This window comes from Chrysochloris asiatica, unplaced genomic scaffold, assembly GCF_000296735.1.
Source record: "Chrysochloris asiatica unplaced genomic scaffold, ChrAsi1.0 scaffold00051, whole genome shotgun sequence".
NCBI lineage: Eukaryota > Metazoa > Chordata > Mammalia > Afrosoricida > Chrysochloridae > Chrysochloris > Chrysochloris asiatica.
In genome coordinates, this window is record NW_006408569.1 from 14,326,888 (window position 1) to 14,343,440 (window position 16,553).

General features: G+C 39.0%; 1 protein-coding gene across 3 annotated transcripts in view; it reads left to right on the forward strand.

Moving 5' to 3' along the window:
- TENM1 (teneurin transmembrane protein 1) overlaps positions 1–16,553 on the forward strand; it is an 884,561-nt gene that overhangs the window by 662,306 nt on the left and 205,702 nt on the right. For all 3 annotated transcript variants that reach the window (XM_006862844.1, XM_006862842.1, XM_006862843.1), the window contains exons 17-18: positions 4,269–4,530; positions 9,132–9,399. In XM_006862844.1, coding sequence (XP_006862906.1) covers positions 4,269–4,530; positions 9,132–9,399 — 530 coding nt within the window. The remainder of the gene's footprint in view (positions 1–4,268; positions 4,531–9,131; positions 9,400–16,553) is intronic.

The following is a 16,553-nucleotide window of genomic DNA, read 5'->3' on the forward strand; positions in this document are numbered from 1 at the left end:
AGAGCTAAAGTGAATAGAGAGGAATACTGTTATTTGATGGTACATGGAGGGGATTTTAATCATTGTAATGAAACAAGGTGTATAATTTGTTGAATGTAAAGCTGATGATCTGCCCTGTAAACTTTCACTCAATTCACAACAAAAACTTAAAAGAAAATATATATTCATTTAAATGTCCAAAGGGCACATTTTGCAAGCCAGCCTCCTGCCCACAGACAACTGGATGTTGTGCTGACCAGAACTCAATCAGATGAAGATCAAGAGGCAGCAAGTGTAAATTGCTACAACTTGATATACTGGACTTTTACTTATGGATGAAGTTGCCCAAAATTCCGAATGAAAGGAAAGGTTTCCTTATATCAAGGATCAAGCTTGCTTCTTCAGTACACTGAGCTAATAGGGACGGGCAACTTAGACTTGGATTATCAAAATTTGCTAGTTTTTAAAGGAGATCTGTGACCTCATTGAGGATCTTGTGAAGGTAGAATAAAACTGACACTATGTCTCTTAAAAAAAAAAAAAAGAGGACATAGATCACTGATGATGTCAGATGGATCTTGGATGAAAACAGATAACACCAGAAAGATGTTTGTTTATTGTGTTTTATTGACTATGTAAAGGCATTTCTACTCTGTGGATCATAACAAACTATGGATAACACTGTGAAGAATGGAAATTCCAGAACACTTAATTGTACTAATGAGGCAGTCACTAGAACAGAATAAGGGAATACTGGGTGATTCAAAATCAGGAAGGGTTTACATCAGCGTTGTTATATCATTTCTCCATACTTATTTAACCTGTATGCTGAACAAGTAATTTAAGAAGCTGGATTATATGAAGGACATAGTATCAGGATTGGAAGAAGACTCATTAACAACTTGAGATATGCAGATGACACAACCTTGTTTGAAAAGGGTTTGAAAAACTTACTGATTAAGATCAATGATTACAGCCTTCTGTATGGATTGCACTTCATTGTAATGAAAATCCTCACAACTGGACTAATAAATAACATCATGATAAACAAAGAAAAGATTGAAATTGTTAAAGACTCCTTTTTTCTTGGATCCACAATCAATACTGTTGGAAGCAGCAGTCAAGAAATCAAATGATGTATTGCATTAGACAAATCTGCTGCAAAATACTGTTAAAAGTGTTAAAGAGCAATCAATGGTGGTATTTCCATTTGCCCCACATGCATGTGAAAGTTGAACAATGAATAAGGAAGACAGTAGAAGAATCGATGTATTTGAATTATGGTATTGGCAAAAAACATTGAAAGTACCATGGACTGCCAGAACTAACAAATCTATCTTGCAAGAAGTACAGCCAGAATATTCCTTATGAGAAAGTAAGGCTGGATTTCTTCTCTCGCACTTTGGGCATGTTGCCAGGAAGGACCACTCCCTGGAGAAGAACATCATGCTTGGTAAAGTGAAGGGTCATGGAGAAAGAGGGAGACCCCCAAGAAGATGGATTGACTTAGTGGCATCAACAATGGGCTCAAGCATAGCAACAAATGTGAGGATGGCGGAGAACCAGGCAGTGTTTCATTTTATTGTGCATAAGGGAATCCACTCAACAGCACCTAATAACAACAATAACAGTCTTTATGGGAGCAGATTGGCCAGGTCTTTCTCACATGGAATCACTGGGTGGATTCATTCGAACAGGCAGTCTTTTGGTTTGGCAGTCAAGCAATTAACCATCGTGCCTTCAGGGCTCCTGTTGAACTACATTTGACTAACAAAGGAATAAAACATATTGTAAATGTAGTATGGAAATGAACTTGATTTGGAGCAGCTGGTAGTTTCGAACCGCTGACCTTAAGGTTCACAGCCCAATTCATAACCACTATGCTACCAGAGCTCCTTTTGAGTCCCTGCTATATGTAAGGAGTCCCTGTGTGGCACTGCAGGTTAATGTGCTGTATTGCAAGGTCAGTTTGAACTGCAAAGTCGGTGGTTCAAGCTCACCAGTCACTCATCGGAAACTCTATACAGGGTCGCTATGAGTCGGAACCAACCCCATGGCACTTACCAACAACAACTATATGTATGGGAGTCCTGGTGTGGTGCTATAGGATAAGCACTGAACTGCTAACCACAAGGTCAGTGGTTCAAACCCACCAACCACTTCTCAGAAGCCCTATACAAGGTCTCTATGCATCAGAATTTACTGAAGGATACTTAACAGCATTATATGTATGACCCTTAAAATTTTCCTCATTTACTTATAATAATACATATGTAATATTAACTCCACATTATTAATGATAAAACTAAAGCTCATGGAGACTAAATAAGTAACCCAAATACACAAAGTTGGCATGACAGAACTGATATGTATTATCCTAAAACCTACATTCTTTCTACAAAACAAGATGGCAGCACTTTTCACTTAATCTTTTTAAAAGTAGAGAGTAATGCCCACATACATATGCTCATATGTGAGCAGTTTATTTTTATTTTGTTTTCAAATAAATATGCACTTTAGTTTTGAGGTGAGGTTTGGGTGAAGCAAATAAACTTGCCCAAGGACACAGAGTTAAAACAACATAGAATGTTAGCTTGAAGAAAGGTTTCTTGACAGGTAGTGTAGAATTTTCCCCACTATATTTTCCTTAGACTACTACTGCATTATCATGAATTCACCTTTTGTGTCTTAAACCATAAGACATTGGGCTTTCTTTTCATAGTTGAAACCTAGATTATTTACTATAGCTAATGGAGTTCTTCAATCCCTCTTTTTGGAAATTTAAAATTACAGCCTTAATGTTACAGCTACTTGACTGAAAAACCAACAATAAAAAAAAAAGAAAAACAGTATTCGCCATCCTTTTTTTATTGTCCATTTATCTTTATTTGGAAGCTTTTTACAACAAAATGCAATTGGTAATACTATAATAAATGACATATGAAGAGAGTGGTAAGATGGCCATAATTAAGTCTGATTCCCTATAAGGGCTTTTTATCATTGAAAAAGTGTTTTACAGAAAGACCTTTTTTAATGTAAGGAATTGCTTATGTCTCTGTCCTGTGGATTTAGGTTGCTTTGAATATTAAGGAGCATCATAGTGACCTTTACCCATCTTTAAGCTATAATAATAATAGATCACCATTATCTTACTTTTATATGGTATTTTGTGCTTTTGAATGCTTTTAAATGCATTATTCCAAAGGCATCATTATACTTAAAAGAGAAAAGAGAACAATCCAGCACAGAATGAACTGAATTCTGAGTCTGTTATGCTTTGTCAGATACAGAAAACATTGTTGGTAGAGATGGGCAGGATCTATTAGGTCTATCTTACAATAGTAAAGCAAAAGGCATTGTAGAGGGGATAAGAAATCCTAAATCTAGGGTCCAGGTAGAATAAGGAGCCCAAAGTTTGCCTTTGTGGATGGCTTAGGCATGCAAATTGCCTCAAGCAAATTTCACTGAACTACTTTCCTCTGCTGGTATCTTTCTCCAAATGCCATCTGAAAGACATCGTCTAGTTTCCGACACTATGTTTGTGACCCTGAACAAGATATTTAACCTTTTGGAGTCTCACTTTTTGTATGTCACATTAAAAGAAATTTTGAGATTGAATAATGTATTATATATTAAAGTTTGGCTGAATGTTGCGTCGTTATCTGTCTGTTATCTCTAGTACCTAAAGGAGGAGCAGCAATGTCAGATTTGACTTTAGAGAAATGTATTTAGTTTAGAATAGTATTAAAATTGGTTTATAAATTCTGAGTGAATATCCACTGCTAGCATGGAAATTTTTCTCAAACGTCTACTGGATAATGAAAAGAAGTCATCCATGGAACAAATACTTAGCTAGACTCCTGGGGTGGCACTGTAGGATCAACACCAGACTGCAAATCACAAGGTCAGCAGTTCAAATCCACCAGCTGCTCCTCAGAAACCCTATACAGGGTTGCTGTGAGGCAAAACCAACTTGGCAACGCTCAGCAACAATGACAACAGATCCCTGGTATGGTGCTGTATGATTAGCACTGGACTGTGAACCAAAAGATCAGCAGTTCAAACCTACCAGCAGTTCCTCAGAAACTCTATATAGAGTCACTATGAGTCGGAACTGACTTGAAAGCATTTAGCAACAACAACATAGGTAACCTATAAAATACAGAATGCAAATGAGTATCCTTGAGTCCTCCAAAAAAGAAAGGACACCAAATTCAACCTATTTTTATCATTTTAATTCTATTTCAATTGCTCATTGGTTGAAACCTTCCGATATTTTTCTTTTTCAGCTTTGACCTTGTAGCAGTTGGTGGGATCTCTGTCATCTTAACTTTTGACCGATCACCTTTCCTAACTGAGAAGAGGATCCTCTGGTTGCCTTGGAATCAGTTTATTGTGGTGGAGAAAGTAACCATGCAGAGAGTTGTATCAGACCCACCAACCTGTGATATGTCCAACTTTATCAGTCCAAATCCTATTGTGCTTCCTTCACCACTCACTTCATTTGGAGGATCCTGTCCAGAGAGAGGAACTATTGTTCCAGAGCTCCAGGTGGGTACATTGGCCTTTGAATAAATAAAATTGTAGTATCATAAGGCATTCATACCACTTATGAAAAGTTTCTTCTGGAAAAGGAGCTCACACAGTTGTCCCACTTGTCATTTTCTTTGTTTTTCCTTAGAAAAGAAGAAGAAGAAAAACAAAAACAAAAACATGTAGCATTTAGTGAGTACATTTGATTGGCACACCAGTCCTTTAGAGATGTCATTAAGAAGCATGAGTGTTCTTTCAGCAAAAAAGTTTTCAGAATGATCTAGGATTGCATGTTCCCTTAGGGAAATTAAATACTAAGGTGCAAGGCAAGGCACTAGGCTAGGAGTCCTGGTGTGGTACGATAAGCATTTGACCACTAACTATGAGACTGGCAGCTCAAACCCACCAGCTGCTCCTTGAAAACCCTATATAGGGTCGCTAAAAGTCGAAACCAGTTTAATGGCAATTAACAGCAACAACAATAGGCAACAAAAACATGGGAGAAAAAGTGAAATATGTACAGATGGTGATGCTGGAACCCTGAGCTTCATGAGATTGGACAGAGGTGTGGATTGAGAGCTGACTGGAAGAGGAAGCTGAATAGGAGCAGGGAGAGAGAAGAGAAATTGGTGGACTGCCAGTTGGAGTGGAGCAGTGCGACCATCTTGAGCTTTTGCAATGTACTGTTGATACAGTGACCTGCGACACAGGATGCAGCTGGAGGTTTGCAGCAAGGGGGCTGTGGGTTTCCCTTTTCTGGGCCCTCCTGGTAACCACAGGCATGCCCAGTCCCTGTCTTAGCCTCTGCTTAGGGTCAGATGCTGGGAGTGCCAGCCCTGTTTCTGGAGGCACATGAACCCACCTGAACTACAGTGCACAAACAGCGAACGGAGATTTGCGTTTACACTTAGTTTTTATCACATCCACCAGGAGACAGGTGATGAGTATCTGAGAACACTGCACACAGTCATCAATTAAATATAAACACTCACCAGAATTTCTCAGAGAAAATAGATAGTTTGACCTTACACGAAGAAACAAGACAGAGACCCTCAAACAAGTGACCAAAATATAGAGTCAGATAATATAATACCAGATATGGTATCAGAACTATTTGATAAGGAATTTAAAGTGCTACTTAGGTAGCTTCAACTCTTCAGTGAAAGATTGAGAAAAGCAAGGAGAACACAGGAAAAAAACTTTAGAAGAGTTTAGGAAAACACTACAAGAACAAATGACAAAAGAAATGAAAAGTTGCAAACCATACAAAAACAGCAATTAGAAAGCCAGAAGATTAATAATAAAAACTCACAAACAGATAGTATATTGAAAGGGCAAAGAAGTATAATTGAATTCCTGAGCTTGAAGACAAATTTCTCAATATTCATCTGCTAGAGGAACAATCAGAAAAAATAAATTAAAAATCTGAAGAAAGCCTAAGATTTATTTGGGGCACTATCAAGAGAAATAGCATACATGTGATTGGAATTCCAGAACAGGAAGCAACAACAACATTAAAAAATAAAAATAAAGAAAATTGCATGAAAGACAAAAAAAAATAGCCATTCAAGAAGTTAAAGAAAACACTAACAGGATAGACCTTAAAAGGAAATCAGCAAGACTATTTAGAATGAAATTTTATAAAACCAAAGACAAGAAAAAAATCCTAAGAGCAACTCAGGAAAAAAGAAAAGTTACCTGCAAAAGATAACTAATAAAACTAAACTCTAATTTCTTAGTAAAACTATGCAGACAAAAAGAGAATGACTTATACAAAACTCTGAAAGAAAAAAATTGACAACCAAGAATCATACACACAGCAAAATTGTCCATCAAATATGTCTACAAAATTAGGACACTTCCAAGTAGATAGATATTAAAAGACTTTACAAAAACCAGACCAACCTTACAAAAATACTAAAGGGAGTTCTTTGGTCAGAGAACCAACAATAGACAACAACCTGAGACCAACATACACGGCAATATCACCCAGAACTCAATTCAGATGTAGAAGTATTCAAGGTTAGCCAACCTGCAAGACTAAAAATAGGGAAATAGAGATACCAGTTTGCAAAAACTCATAATAAAAAAAGAGGGAATAACGTAGTTACAGAGCTTCTAAATGAAAAGGAAATCAAGTAGATTTCAAGAAAAATAAATAAATAAATAGACCTAACTCTAACCTTAAAACTGGATCAAGTCTTATTCCTGACCCTAGCTCAATCCCTACCCCTAAAACTAACCCTAATGATAACTATAACCCTAGCACTAAATGAATCCTGATATGGCGGTGTAGGATAAGCACTCGAAAATAAGGTCCATTTGAACCGCAAGGTAGGCAGTTCAAAATCACTAGCCGCTCCTTGGAAAATCTATACTGGGTCAATATGAGTCAGAAACAACTTGAAGGCACTTAATAACAACACTAAAGTCCTGGGCCTTGACCACTCTTAACCCTAACTCCATACTCCTACCACCACACCCCAAACACTAAGGTGCTAAATGTCACTCATTCTTTCACTATTGTTTTTCTGCTAATGGGCAATCTAAGAGGGAACTTATGGGCAATTCTACTATCAAATAACTAATGTGGTGGTGGTGGTTATGCGCCGTGGAGTCGGTTTGGACTCATAGTGACCCTGCACAGGGTTTCCGAGGTTGTAAATCTTTACGGGAACAGAAAGCCTCATCTTTCTCCCGCGGAACGTCTGGTAGTTTCGAACTGCTGACCTTGAGGTTAGCAGCCCGACTTGTAACCACTACGCTACCAGAGCTCCTTAATAACTAATGTGGGGGGAGGGGAAAATGGACAAAAAGTCAACAGGAGGAATTACTGTCCTCAGAAACTGAAGGATGATCCTAGACAAAAAGACACACCATATATTTAACAATCAGTTCTGTTGTATGTGCTAGTTTGAAAAAGAAAGAGGGGAAATGCTTTTGAACTAAAATTGAATGGGTGCATGAAAATATCCACACTATTGATGTCACCTTAAATGTGTTCATTAGGATAGGCTCTTTCTTCAGATGTTTTGAAAGACAGAAGTCATAGAACACAAAATTTTGTTTTGATGATTATTAGTTATGTTAATAACCAAATAAGCAAAAGCAATGATTTGAAGGCAAGTAGTAGTTTCACTCTGAGATGAATGTTTCCTTTAAAATTTGCAAAGGAATTAATGGGATTGGAGGAAGACTCAACAACTTGTGATCTGCAGATGATATAACTTTGCATGCTGGAAGCGAAAAGGACTTAAAATACTTACTGAAGTTCAACGACCACAGCCTTCTAGACAGCTTGCACTTCAATGTAAAGAAAACAAAATTCCTCACAACTTGACCAGTAAATAACAACATAATAAATGGAGAAAAGATTGAGGTTGTCAAAGACTTCATTTTACTTGGATCTACAATCAATCAACAATCATGGAAGCAGCAGTCAAGAAGTCAAATGACGTATTGTACTAGGAAAAGCTACTGCACAAGGTCTCTTCCAAGTATTCAAGAGCAAAGATATCACTTTGAGGACTAAGGTGCACCTGATTCAAGCCATGGTATTTTCAATTGCCTGGTATGCATGTGAAAGTTGGACAGTGAATATGGAAAACTTATAAGAATTGATGCATTTGATGTATGATGTTGGAGAAGAATATTGAAATACCATGGACTGCCAGAAGAATAAACAAATGTCGGTTGAAAAATGTACAGCCAGAATGCTCCTTAGAAGCTAGGATGGCGAGACTTTGTCTTTCACACTTCAGACATATTATCAGGAAGGCCTAGTCCTTGGAGAAGGACACCATGCTTGGTAAAGTGGAGGGTCAGCGAAAAAATGAAGATCACCAACAAGATGGATTTGCACAGTGGCAGCAGCAGTGGGCTCGGGGATAACAACAATTGTGAGAATGGCACAGCACCAGGCAGTGTTTTGTTCTGTTGTGCATGGGATCACTATGTGTTGGAACTGATTCAACAGCACTTAACAATTTGCTTCCCTGTCATAGATGCCAAGTTGGAGAAACTTTTCCCCAGCTGTTGATACAGAGAAATATGAAAGCAAAATTTGATTAAAGATTTGACTCTTGAGATAATTCCAACGTTCCAAAGAAGACAAGTTTAATGGCATCAGTAAAGATTAATTCTAGGGAGACCATACTGTTTGTCATAAAATAGTGGACCTGATTTTGGAATTCTTTTAGAGAGCCTAGCCTGAATAAGGCTTACAGCAATGGTTTTGTGATATATGACTTGACACCAAACAAGATTTTGTGTATGTATGTAAAAGAAATGGACCCCTTAATGGAGCTTATAGCGCTGAGTTGTTTGACATTCAGCAGTGTGAACTTTCCCAACTCACAAGCAATTTTTGGAAAACTGTTGAAAAGTGTAATTATTCTTTTCAGTCTTTCCCGGTAGAGGAAAGGGGAGACCACTCATTAAGGTCTGTTAGATTTCTTGTCCCCATGTAGATTTGGAACAAAATCTGGAACCTATGGTCACATAACCATACAAATATTTTAGAATAATAGATGCCTTGACATGTAGACATCCCTTAACATGTGTTTCTAAGACAATAAAGCATATATAGACAGGAGTCTATTTGGTTTTTCTTCTTTCAGGTTGTACAGGAGGAGATCCCCATTCCTTCCAGTTTTGTGAGGCTGAGTTATTTGAGCAGCCGTACCCCCGGGTATAAAACCTTGCTACGAATCCTTCTGACACATTCAACAATTCCTATGGGGATGATTAAAGTACACCTCACAGTAGCTGTGGAAGGGCGACTCACACAGAAGTGGTTTCCTGCTGCAATTAATCTTGTCTACACATTTGCCTGGAACAAGACCGACATCTATGGACAGAAGGTTTGGGGACTGGCAGAAGCTTTGGGTATGTTGAAACAATTCTATGCGGTGTTATTCATAAAATAGAAAATACTAGTTGCATATTAATTGTATTTGGAATAATTATGGGATTTTTTCTATTTAAAGGATCTAAGGCATTTTTCATTAAAACACTCCCTTTGTGTCTGTTTAGAATTCCCTTTACACACATTTTTGCTTCAAAATGATTTTACTTCCCCTTTCATGATGGCTGTGTACCAGTGGAATCATACAATATCTGACTTGTAACTGTCTCCAGAGTTGATTGTTGCCTTCTAACTGTGACCTTTGGTGTGGCATTCTTTGGGCCACATTTTTGGAGCTGACATTTAGACTGTCATTTCCACTTAGAAAGTACAAAATTCTAACTTACAAGTATCTCCACTTATTATTGCCTATGTCTAAAATGGTTAGACTCTATTAACTTGTTACTTCAGTAGGTTAAATAAAAAAAAAATCATTCTACTTACCTATTCCTTTTGATTATCTGTAATCTGAAGACTTTAAAACCTCGAATCTTATAGAGAGCAGGGACCTTAAGGGGTCCTTTGGGCCAATAGTTTTCAAATATCTAATTCTCTCAGACAAATGATACTTCATAAAAATTGAGACTGAGATTTATGTGCCAGCTTTTTTATTTTCCAAATACCTTCCTCTCTGTGGTTCCTATTTGCATTCCACCCACTTTACCATCACTTCTCAACTTTGTCCTTATGTGACTGCTGCCTTCATTACTTTAAATGATTGACCATTCATTGGTCGGCATATCTTACTAGTGTTGTTGCTTCCCCCACCCCACCCCGGCCACTAAATACCTATCTACTGCTTGACTGAAATTTTGGTCATGAGGGTGAGTTCCTTTCCAGACCTAACCTGAAGGGTGGTCACGTGCCATAGTCTCGGGTGCTTCCAGTCTCTTTTGGACCAGTAAGCTTGGTTTTATTTTTCAATTTTTTTATAAAAAATTTTGTTCCGCCTTTTCTGCTGCTCTGTCCAGGACCTTCTAATGTGAACCCTTCCAGAGCAGTTGGTAGTAGTAACTGGGCACCATCTAGCTCTTCTGATCTCAGAGTCATGGAGACTGATATTCATATGTTCCATTAGTCCATTGGAATAATTTATTGCAAGCCTCTTCAATTTTCATCTCTCTTCTTTCTTCCACACATGGAGAGACCAATAGCTGTACCTTAGATAGCTGCTCATGAGCGTTTATGATCCCAGACACTACTTGCCAAAAGAGCATGTAGAACATTGTCTTTGTGGACTATGTTATGTCAATTGACAAATGACACCCCCCCCCCTCCGGGACCAGCAAGTCATTGCCTTAAGGTATATGTTCCACCATGGAGTCTTGGTGTGGAACTGCAGGATAATGCAATAGACCACAAAGTCAGCTTGAACCACAAGGTAGGTGGTTCAAACCCACCAGCCACACCTCAGAACCCTATGTAGGACCGTTATGGGTCAGAAGTGACTTGACAGTACTTAACAACAACATGTTCCACCACATTCATAGCTGTGTTTGCAGGAAAGGTAAATACCCATGTATAAATATAATATATATATATATATATTATATATATATCAGTATTTACCTCTGTCCCCTTTAGTCCTTGCATACCTATCTGTGTCTTCACCTGCCTTCGTCATTCTTCTGCCACCCTCCTTCTTCTTGTATATTGCCCTCCCCATCACCGGAGTTAACATGCGTCTACCCTCACGCAATTACTCTCCTTTCCCTCCCACCCTTGGTAATCATCAAAGAATGTTTCTTTTACCATAAAAAAACTTTTCTTGAGTATTTACAATAGTGGTCTCATACAATATTTGTCCTTTTGTGACTGACTAATTTCACTCAGTATAATGTCCTCCAAGTTCATCCATGTTATGAGGTATTTCCCAGATTCATTGTTATTCTTCTACATTGCATAGTATTCCGTTGTGTGTATGTACCAGTGTTTTTTTATCCATTCTTTCCATTGATGGGCGTTTAGACTGTTGTTATCTTGTTGCTATTATGGATAGTGCTACGATGAACATTGATGTGCTAGCTTTTATTTCTTGTGGATAAATACCAAGTAGAGGGATTACCAGATAATACAGTATCTCTATTTCCAACTTTCTGAGGAAGCACATAGCATTTTCCAGTGGCTGAACCATTTTCCAGTCCCACCAGTGATGTAGGAGGGTCCTAGTCTCTCCACACCCTTGCCAGCATTTGTTGCTCTCTGTTATTTTTGAATTTTGCTATTAATGCTAGTGTGAGATAGTGTCTCATTGTTGTCAAGTAAGAAGAATTTTCAAAGAAAAAAAAAGAGAACGAACACTATGATCTACTATTGCCTACCATTACCATAATTTTGGAGTCCTGGTGTGGCACTGTGGGTTAATGCGCCAGCCTGCAAAGCCATTTAAACTGCAAGGTTGGCAGTTCAAGCTCACCAGCTGCTCCTAGGAAGCCCTATACAGGGTCACTATGGGTTAGAACCAACTCGATGGCACTTAACAACAACAACAACCATAATTTTATAAACACCATAAATGGGAAGGAGTCTATTCTAAGAAATGGTTGTAAACAACATATCAACCTAACGGTGACAAGAGAAAGAGAGCTAGACATTATTGTCTGTATTCCTCTTTCTCTGTGGAAGGCAGTGAAAACTTTTTAAAGGATCTGGCACTAGTCTGTAGATGCCAATTTGGGAGTCATTGATCATTGTGCCTTCAGTCAGAATCTCTTGGACACCTTTGGATAGATGAGAAGAATATTTTTTAAAGCCTTCCAGAGGAGACAGTTTTCACATCCTTCTTTGGAAGTTTCTATCGTGGTACAACTCCCATAGAGCTGACCTATATTTCTTAAACTACCATGGTGGTACCTCATAGTGACCCTGCCATAAAAAACAAAACAAAAACAAACAAACAAACAAACAAAAAAACACCCCATTGCCATTGAGTTCATTGTGACTCCTAGTGACCCTAAAGAGCAGAAAAGAACTGCTCCTGCAGGGTTTTCAAGGCTGGAAATCTTTACGACAGCAGACGATCATGTCTTTCTCCCACAGAATGACTGGTGGGAACCTCACAATTAGCAGTCTGACGCTTAACCCACTGTGCCACCATGGCTTCTTTCTCTGCTCAAGAGGCCCTCATATATTTCAAGAATTACCTCATCGGTGTTTTGCTTTCTGAGAATTCAAAAAATAGATATTATAAAGACAAATGGGAAAGTAAGAAAGGATAGGAAATAGGATCAGCAGCTCCACAGAGGCTTGTTCACAACTACAGCCTTGTTCAGGATACATTCTAGTTCTAGAAAGCTAGCATTCAGTCTGTCAACTCAGCAACAGGTTTGCAAGTTGTCCCCTCCATAGCCCCCTGCAGTGGTGAGGTAACTCAATCATACTGATAATGGAACTCATCTCGTGTCTCCAGTCACACAAGTGAACCTTATTTTCCCTCAGCTTCTCATTCCCTATGGTGTACTGATTTGCTCTGTTTCTTGAACTCATATTCCTATTAGGAAGAATTCTAGATGTGTGAAACCAGTCACTATGCAGTATAGAACACCCAATAAGGCAGAGTTCGACTGTTAGACTAACTGCCACTGAGGTGTGCTGGCCAGCTGACAGAGTCCTGCTCAATCCCTATTCCAGTGACTACAGTAGTTAACAGAACAACTCTGCAGCCAGACTCCTTCCCTGGGTTCATATCATCCATTCTTTACTTGCTAGTTACGTGACATTGGGTAAATTACTTAGTCTCTGAGTACCATAGTTTTTCCATCTATAAAATGGGTGCCAAAATGATACATTACTTATAGGTTCATTATGCTATGTGGATTCAGTGAGATGAGTAATATCAAGCATGTGGTATACATGGTGAGCACTCAAGTTGGTTGCTAGTATTATTATTCCAATTTTGCTATGGGGTGGCACTGTAAGATAAGCACTAGACTGATAACAGCAAGGTTGGTGGTGCAGACCCATCAGCCACTCCTTGGAATAACCCTGTACTGGGTTGCTATCAGTCAGAACCGACTTGACAGCACTTAACAACAGGGTATTGAGATCACATGGTATAAAGCTTGGAGTCTACACACAAGATGTCTGTTGCTCACATTCTCTAAGAAAAGGGCTGTGGATATGATAGACAGGCTCTCGCGCTCTGTTGGTTGTTTTCCGTTTGCCCTTCCTGCCATATACACACACAGTCTCTTCTCTGCCCTTCTCTAACTCTACTCTGTGCCCTGAGATATGCTTGGTGGTACTATGGGTTAATGCACTGGACTGTACAGTCAGTTTGAACTGCAAAGTCAGTAGTTCAAGCTCACTAGCTACTCCTCAGAAACCCTACACAGGGTCTCTATGGGTCAAAACCAACCCGACGGCACTTAACAACAAACAACAATAGATACCTGGTATGGACTCCGTTGCTTCTGATTTTCCATTTGACATGACCAATGGGTGACTTCAACTAGAGATTAGAGGTTGAATGGAAAGAGGTGCCAGGGCCTTTCTCCCCCTCCATGTTTCACTAGAATGTCGCTATAGGATAAACTCTGGACTGCTATCCATAAGGTCACACTCCTTAGAAACCCTGCACAGGGTTGCTATGAGTTGGCTTCAACTCGATGGCACATAACAACAGGCTTCACTGCATCACATGCAGTTCTAACAGTGACTATGTTAAATAATGGCAATTCCTGTTGAGTATCCCTTTTCTCTATTCCCAAACTCACTGGGCTTCGGTATCATCATTCCCTTCCCTTGTCCTTGCAAGCCTAAAAGGCTTCCAACTGTTGCCAGTCTCTGGGTGGGTCACTATCTCTTGTTGATTTCCTTAGCTCTGCCCATGCCTCTGTAAATAATTCTTTTGTTCAATTCTCTGCCGTGAACCCTTATGAGTGTGACATCTGCTTCCTGCAGGGATCTTGACTGATGGCTACTGAAAGCCTCATATTCTCCTCTCCAGGATACTATTCTGCAGTGTTTGCTTCACTAGGTGGAATAATCCAAAATTCCTCTATCCTTTCTCTATAGATCTTTGTTAACCTTCCTCAGAAACCTTGCTGGGTTTTCTCCTCCATTTTTTTCATAAGTTGTGACATTTAGAAATTTATCCATTACTAGCAGTCATTGTTTATTGTTTATTGTTGCTCTTAAGTGCCATTAAGTTGGTTCTGACTCATATGACCCTGTATAGGGCTTCCGAGGAACAGCTGGTGGGTTTGAACCACTGACCTTGTGTTTAGCAGTCCAGTGCCTATCCTACAGTGCCATACCAGGAGTCATTGCTTATTAGTTCTTGCATCAATAAGCAAGAACACACTTTTAAAAAAACAACAGCTCTACTGAGCTATAATTCACATACCATAAAGTTTACCCTTTTAAGGTATCCAATTCCGTGGGCTTTTATATATCCACATGGTTGTGCAAGCATCATTGCTATTTAGTTCCAGAACATTTTAAAGGTAACTTGTACTCAGTCAGTTCCCATCCTCCTTTGGCCCTACTCGCTGGCAACCACTAATCTATTTTCTAGCTCTATATATTTGCCTACTCAGGATAGTTCAAACAACTGTAATATGTGGTCTTTTGTAACTGACTTCTTTCACTTGTCCTAGTGCTTTTAAATTTCATCCATGTTATAGTATGTAATGTTAATTCATTCCTTTTTATGACAGAATAATATTCTATTACATGACTATACCACATTTCATTTCATTAGTCCATTCACAATTGATGGGCATTTGAGTTGATTCCACCTTTTGACTGTTCTGAATAGTACTGCTATGTACTATTTACAAGTCATTTACAAACTTTTGGTTGAACGCTTGTGTCATGTGTTGGGATCTCTAGAGTAGTAAAACCAGTGAAATTTATATATGTATACAAAAAGAGAGGTTTACATCAAGGAAGTGGCTCACACAGTTGTAGAGGTGTAAGAGTACCAAGTCCATGGGTCAGATGAACCAAGATCAGCAGGTCAAATGACAGGCAGGCAGATCAAGCAGGTAAGATGATAGGCTGTTGACAACTCCCAAGATCATCGGGTAATAAGGTAGCCCAATAGGGCAGGTTCAAGTCCAAAGAAGTAGAGGTTGGAGGACTAGCAAGATGCAAGATCCAGATGAAGCAGAGAGCAAGCAAACAATATATTTAAAGCAAGCCACACCCTTGAGGAAATTTTCTTTCAGCTGACTGGCTGCTCATAGAGTAGATTAAATTATATTGAATCTTATCATAGGGAATAGCTACCTCTCAACTGCCAAACCACTGAGAATCCTGGCCCATGATGTTGACACAAAATCCTATCACAACCTGTTTTCAGTTATATATATATATATAACTGAACATAATATATATGTGTTGTTTTGTTGTTAGGTGCCATCGAGTCGGTACCGACCCATAGCAACCTTATGCACAGCAGAATGAAACACTGCCTGATTCTGGGCCAACCTCACTACTGTTGCCATGCTTGAGTCCATCGATGCTGCCACTTGGCCAATCCATCTCATTGGGGGGTCTTTCTCTTTTTCTCTGACCCTCCACCTGACCAAACATGATATCCTTCTCCAGTGACTGGTCCCTACTGACAATATGTCCGAAGTATGAGAGACGAAGTTTGCCCTTCTTGGCCTCCAAGGAGCACTCTGGCTGCACTTCTTCCAACACAGATCTATTGGTTCTTTTGGCAGCCCATAGCACTTTCAACACTCTCCTCCAACACCATAACTCAAAAGCATCAATTTTCCTATGGCCTTCCTTATTCACTGTCCAGCTTTCACGTGCATATGAGGTTATTGAAAATACCATGGCTGGGGCCAGGCACACCTTAGTCCTCAAGCTGACATCTTTGCTCTTCAACACTTTTTAGGTATTGTGCAGCAGATTTGCTTAATGCAATACGTCATTTAATGTCTTGACTGCTGCTTCCATGAGTGTTGATAGTTGATCCAAGAAGAATGAAGTCCTTGACAACTTCAATCTTTTCTTCATTGATAAGAATGTTGTTTATTGGTCCAGTGGTGAGGATTTTTGTTTTCTTTACATTAAGATGTAATCCATACCAAAAGTTGTGCTCTTTGATCTTCATCAGTAAATGTTTTATCCTCTTCACTTTCGGGAAGCAAGGTTGTATCATCTGCGTATCACAGGT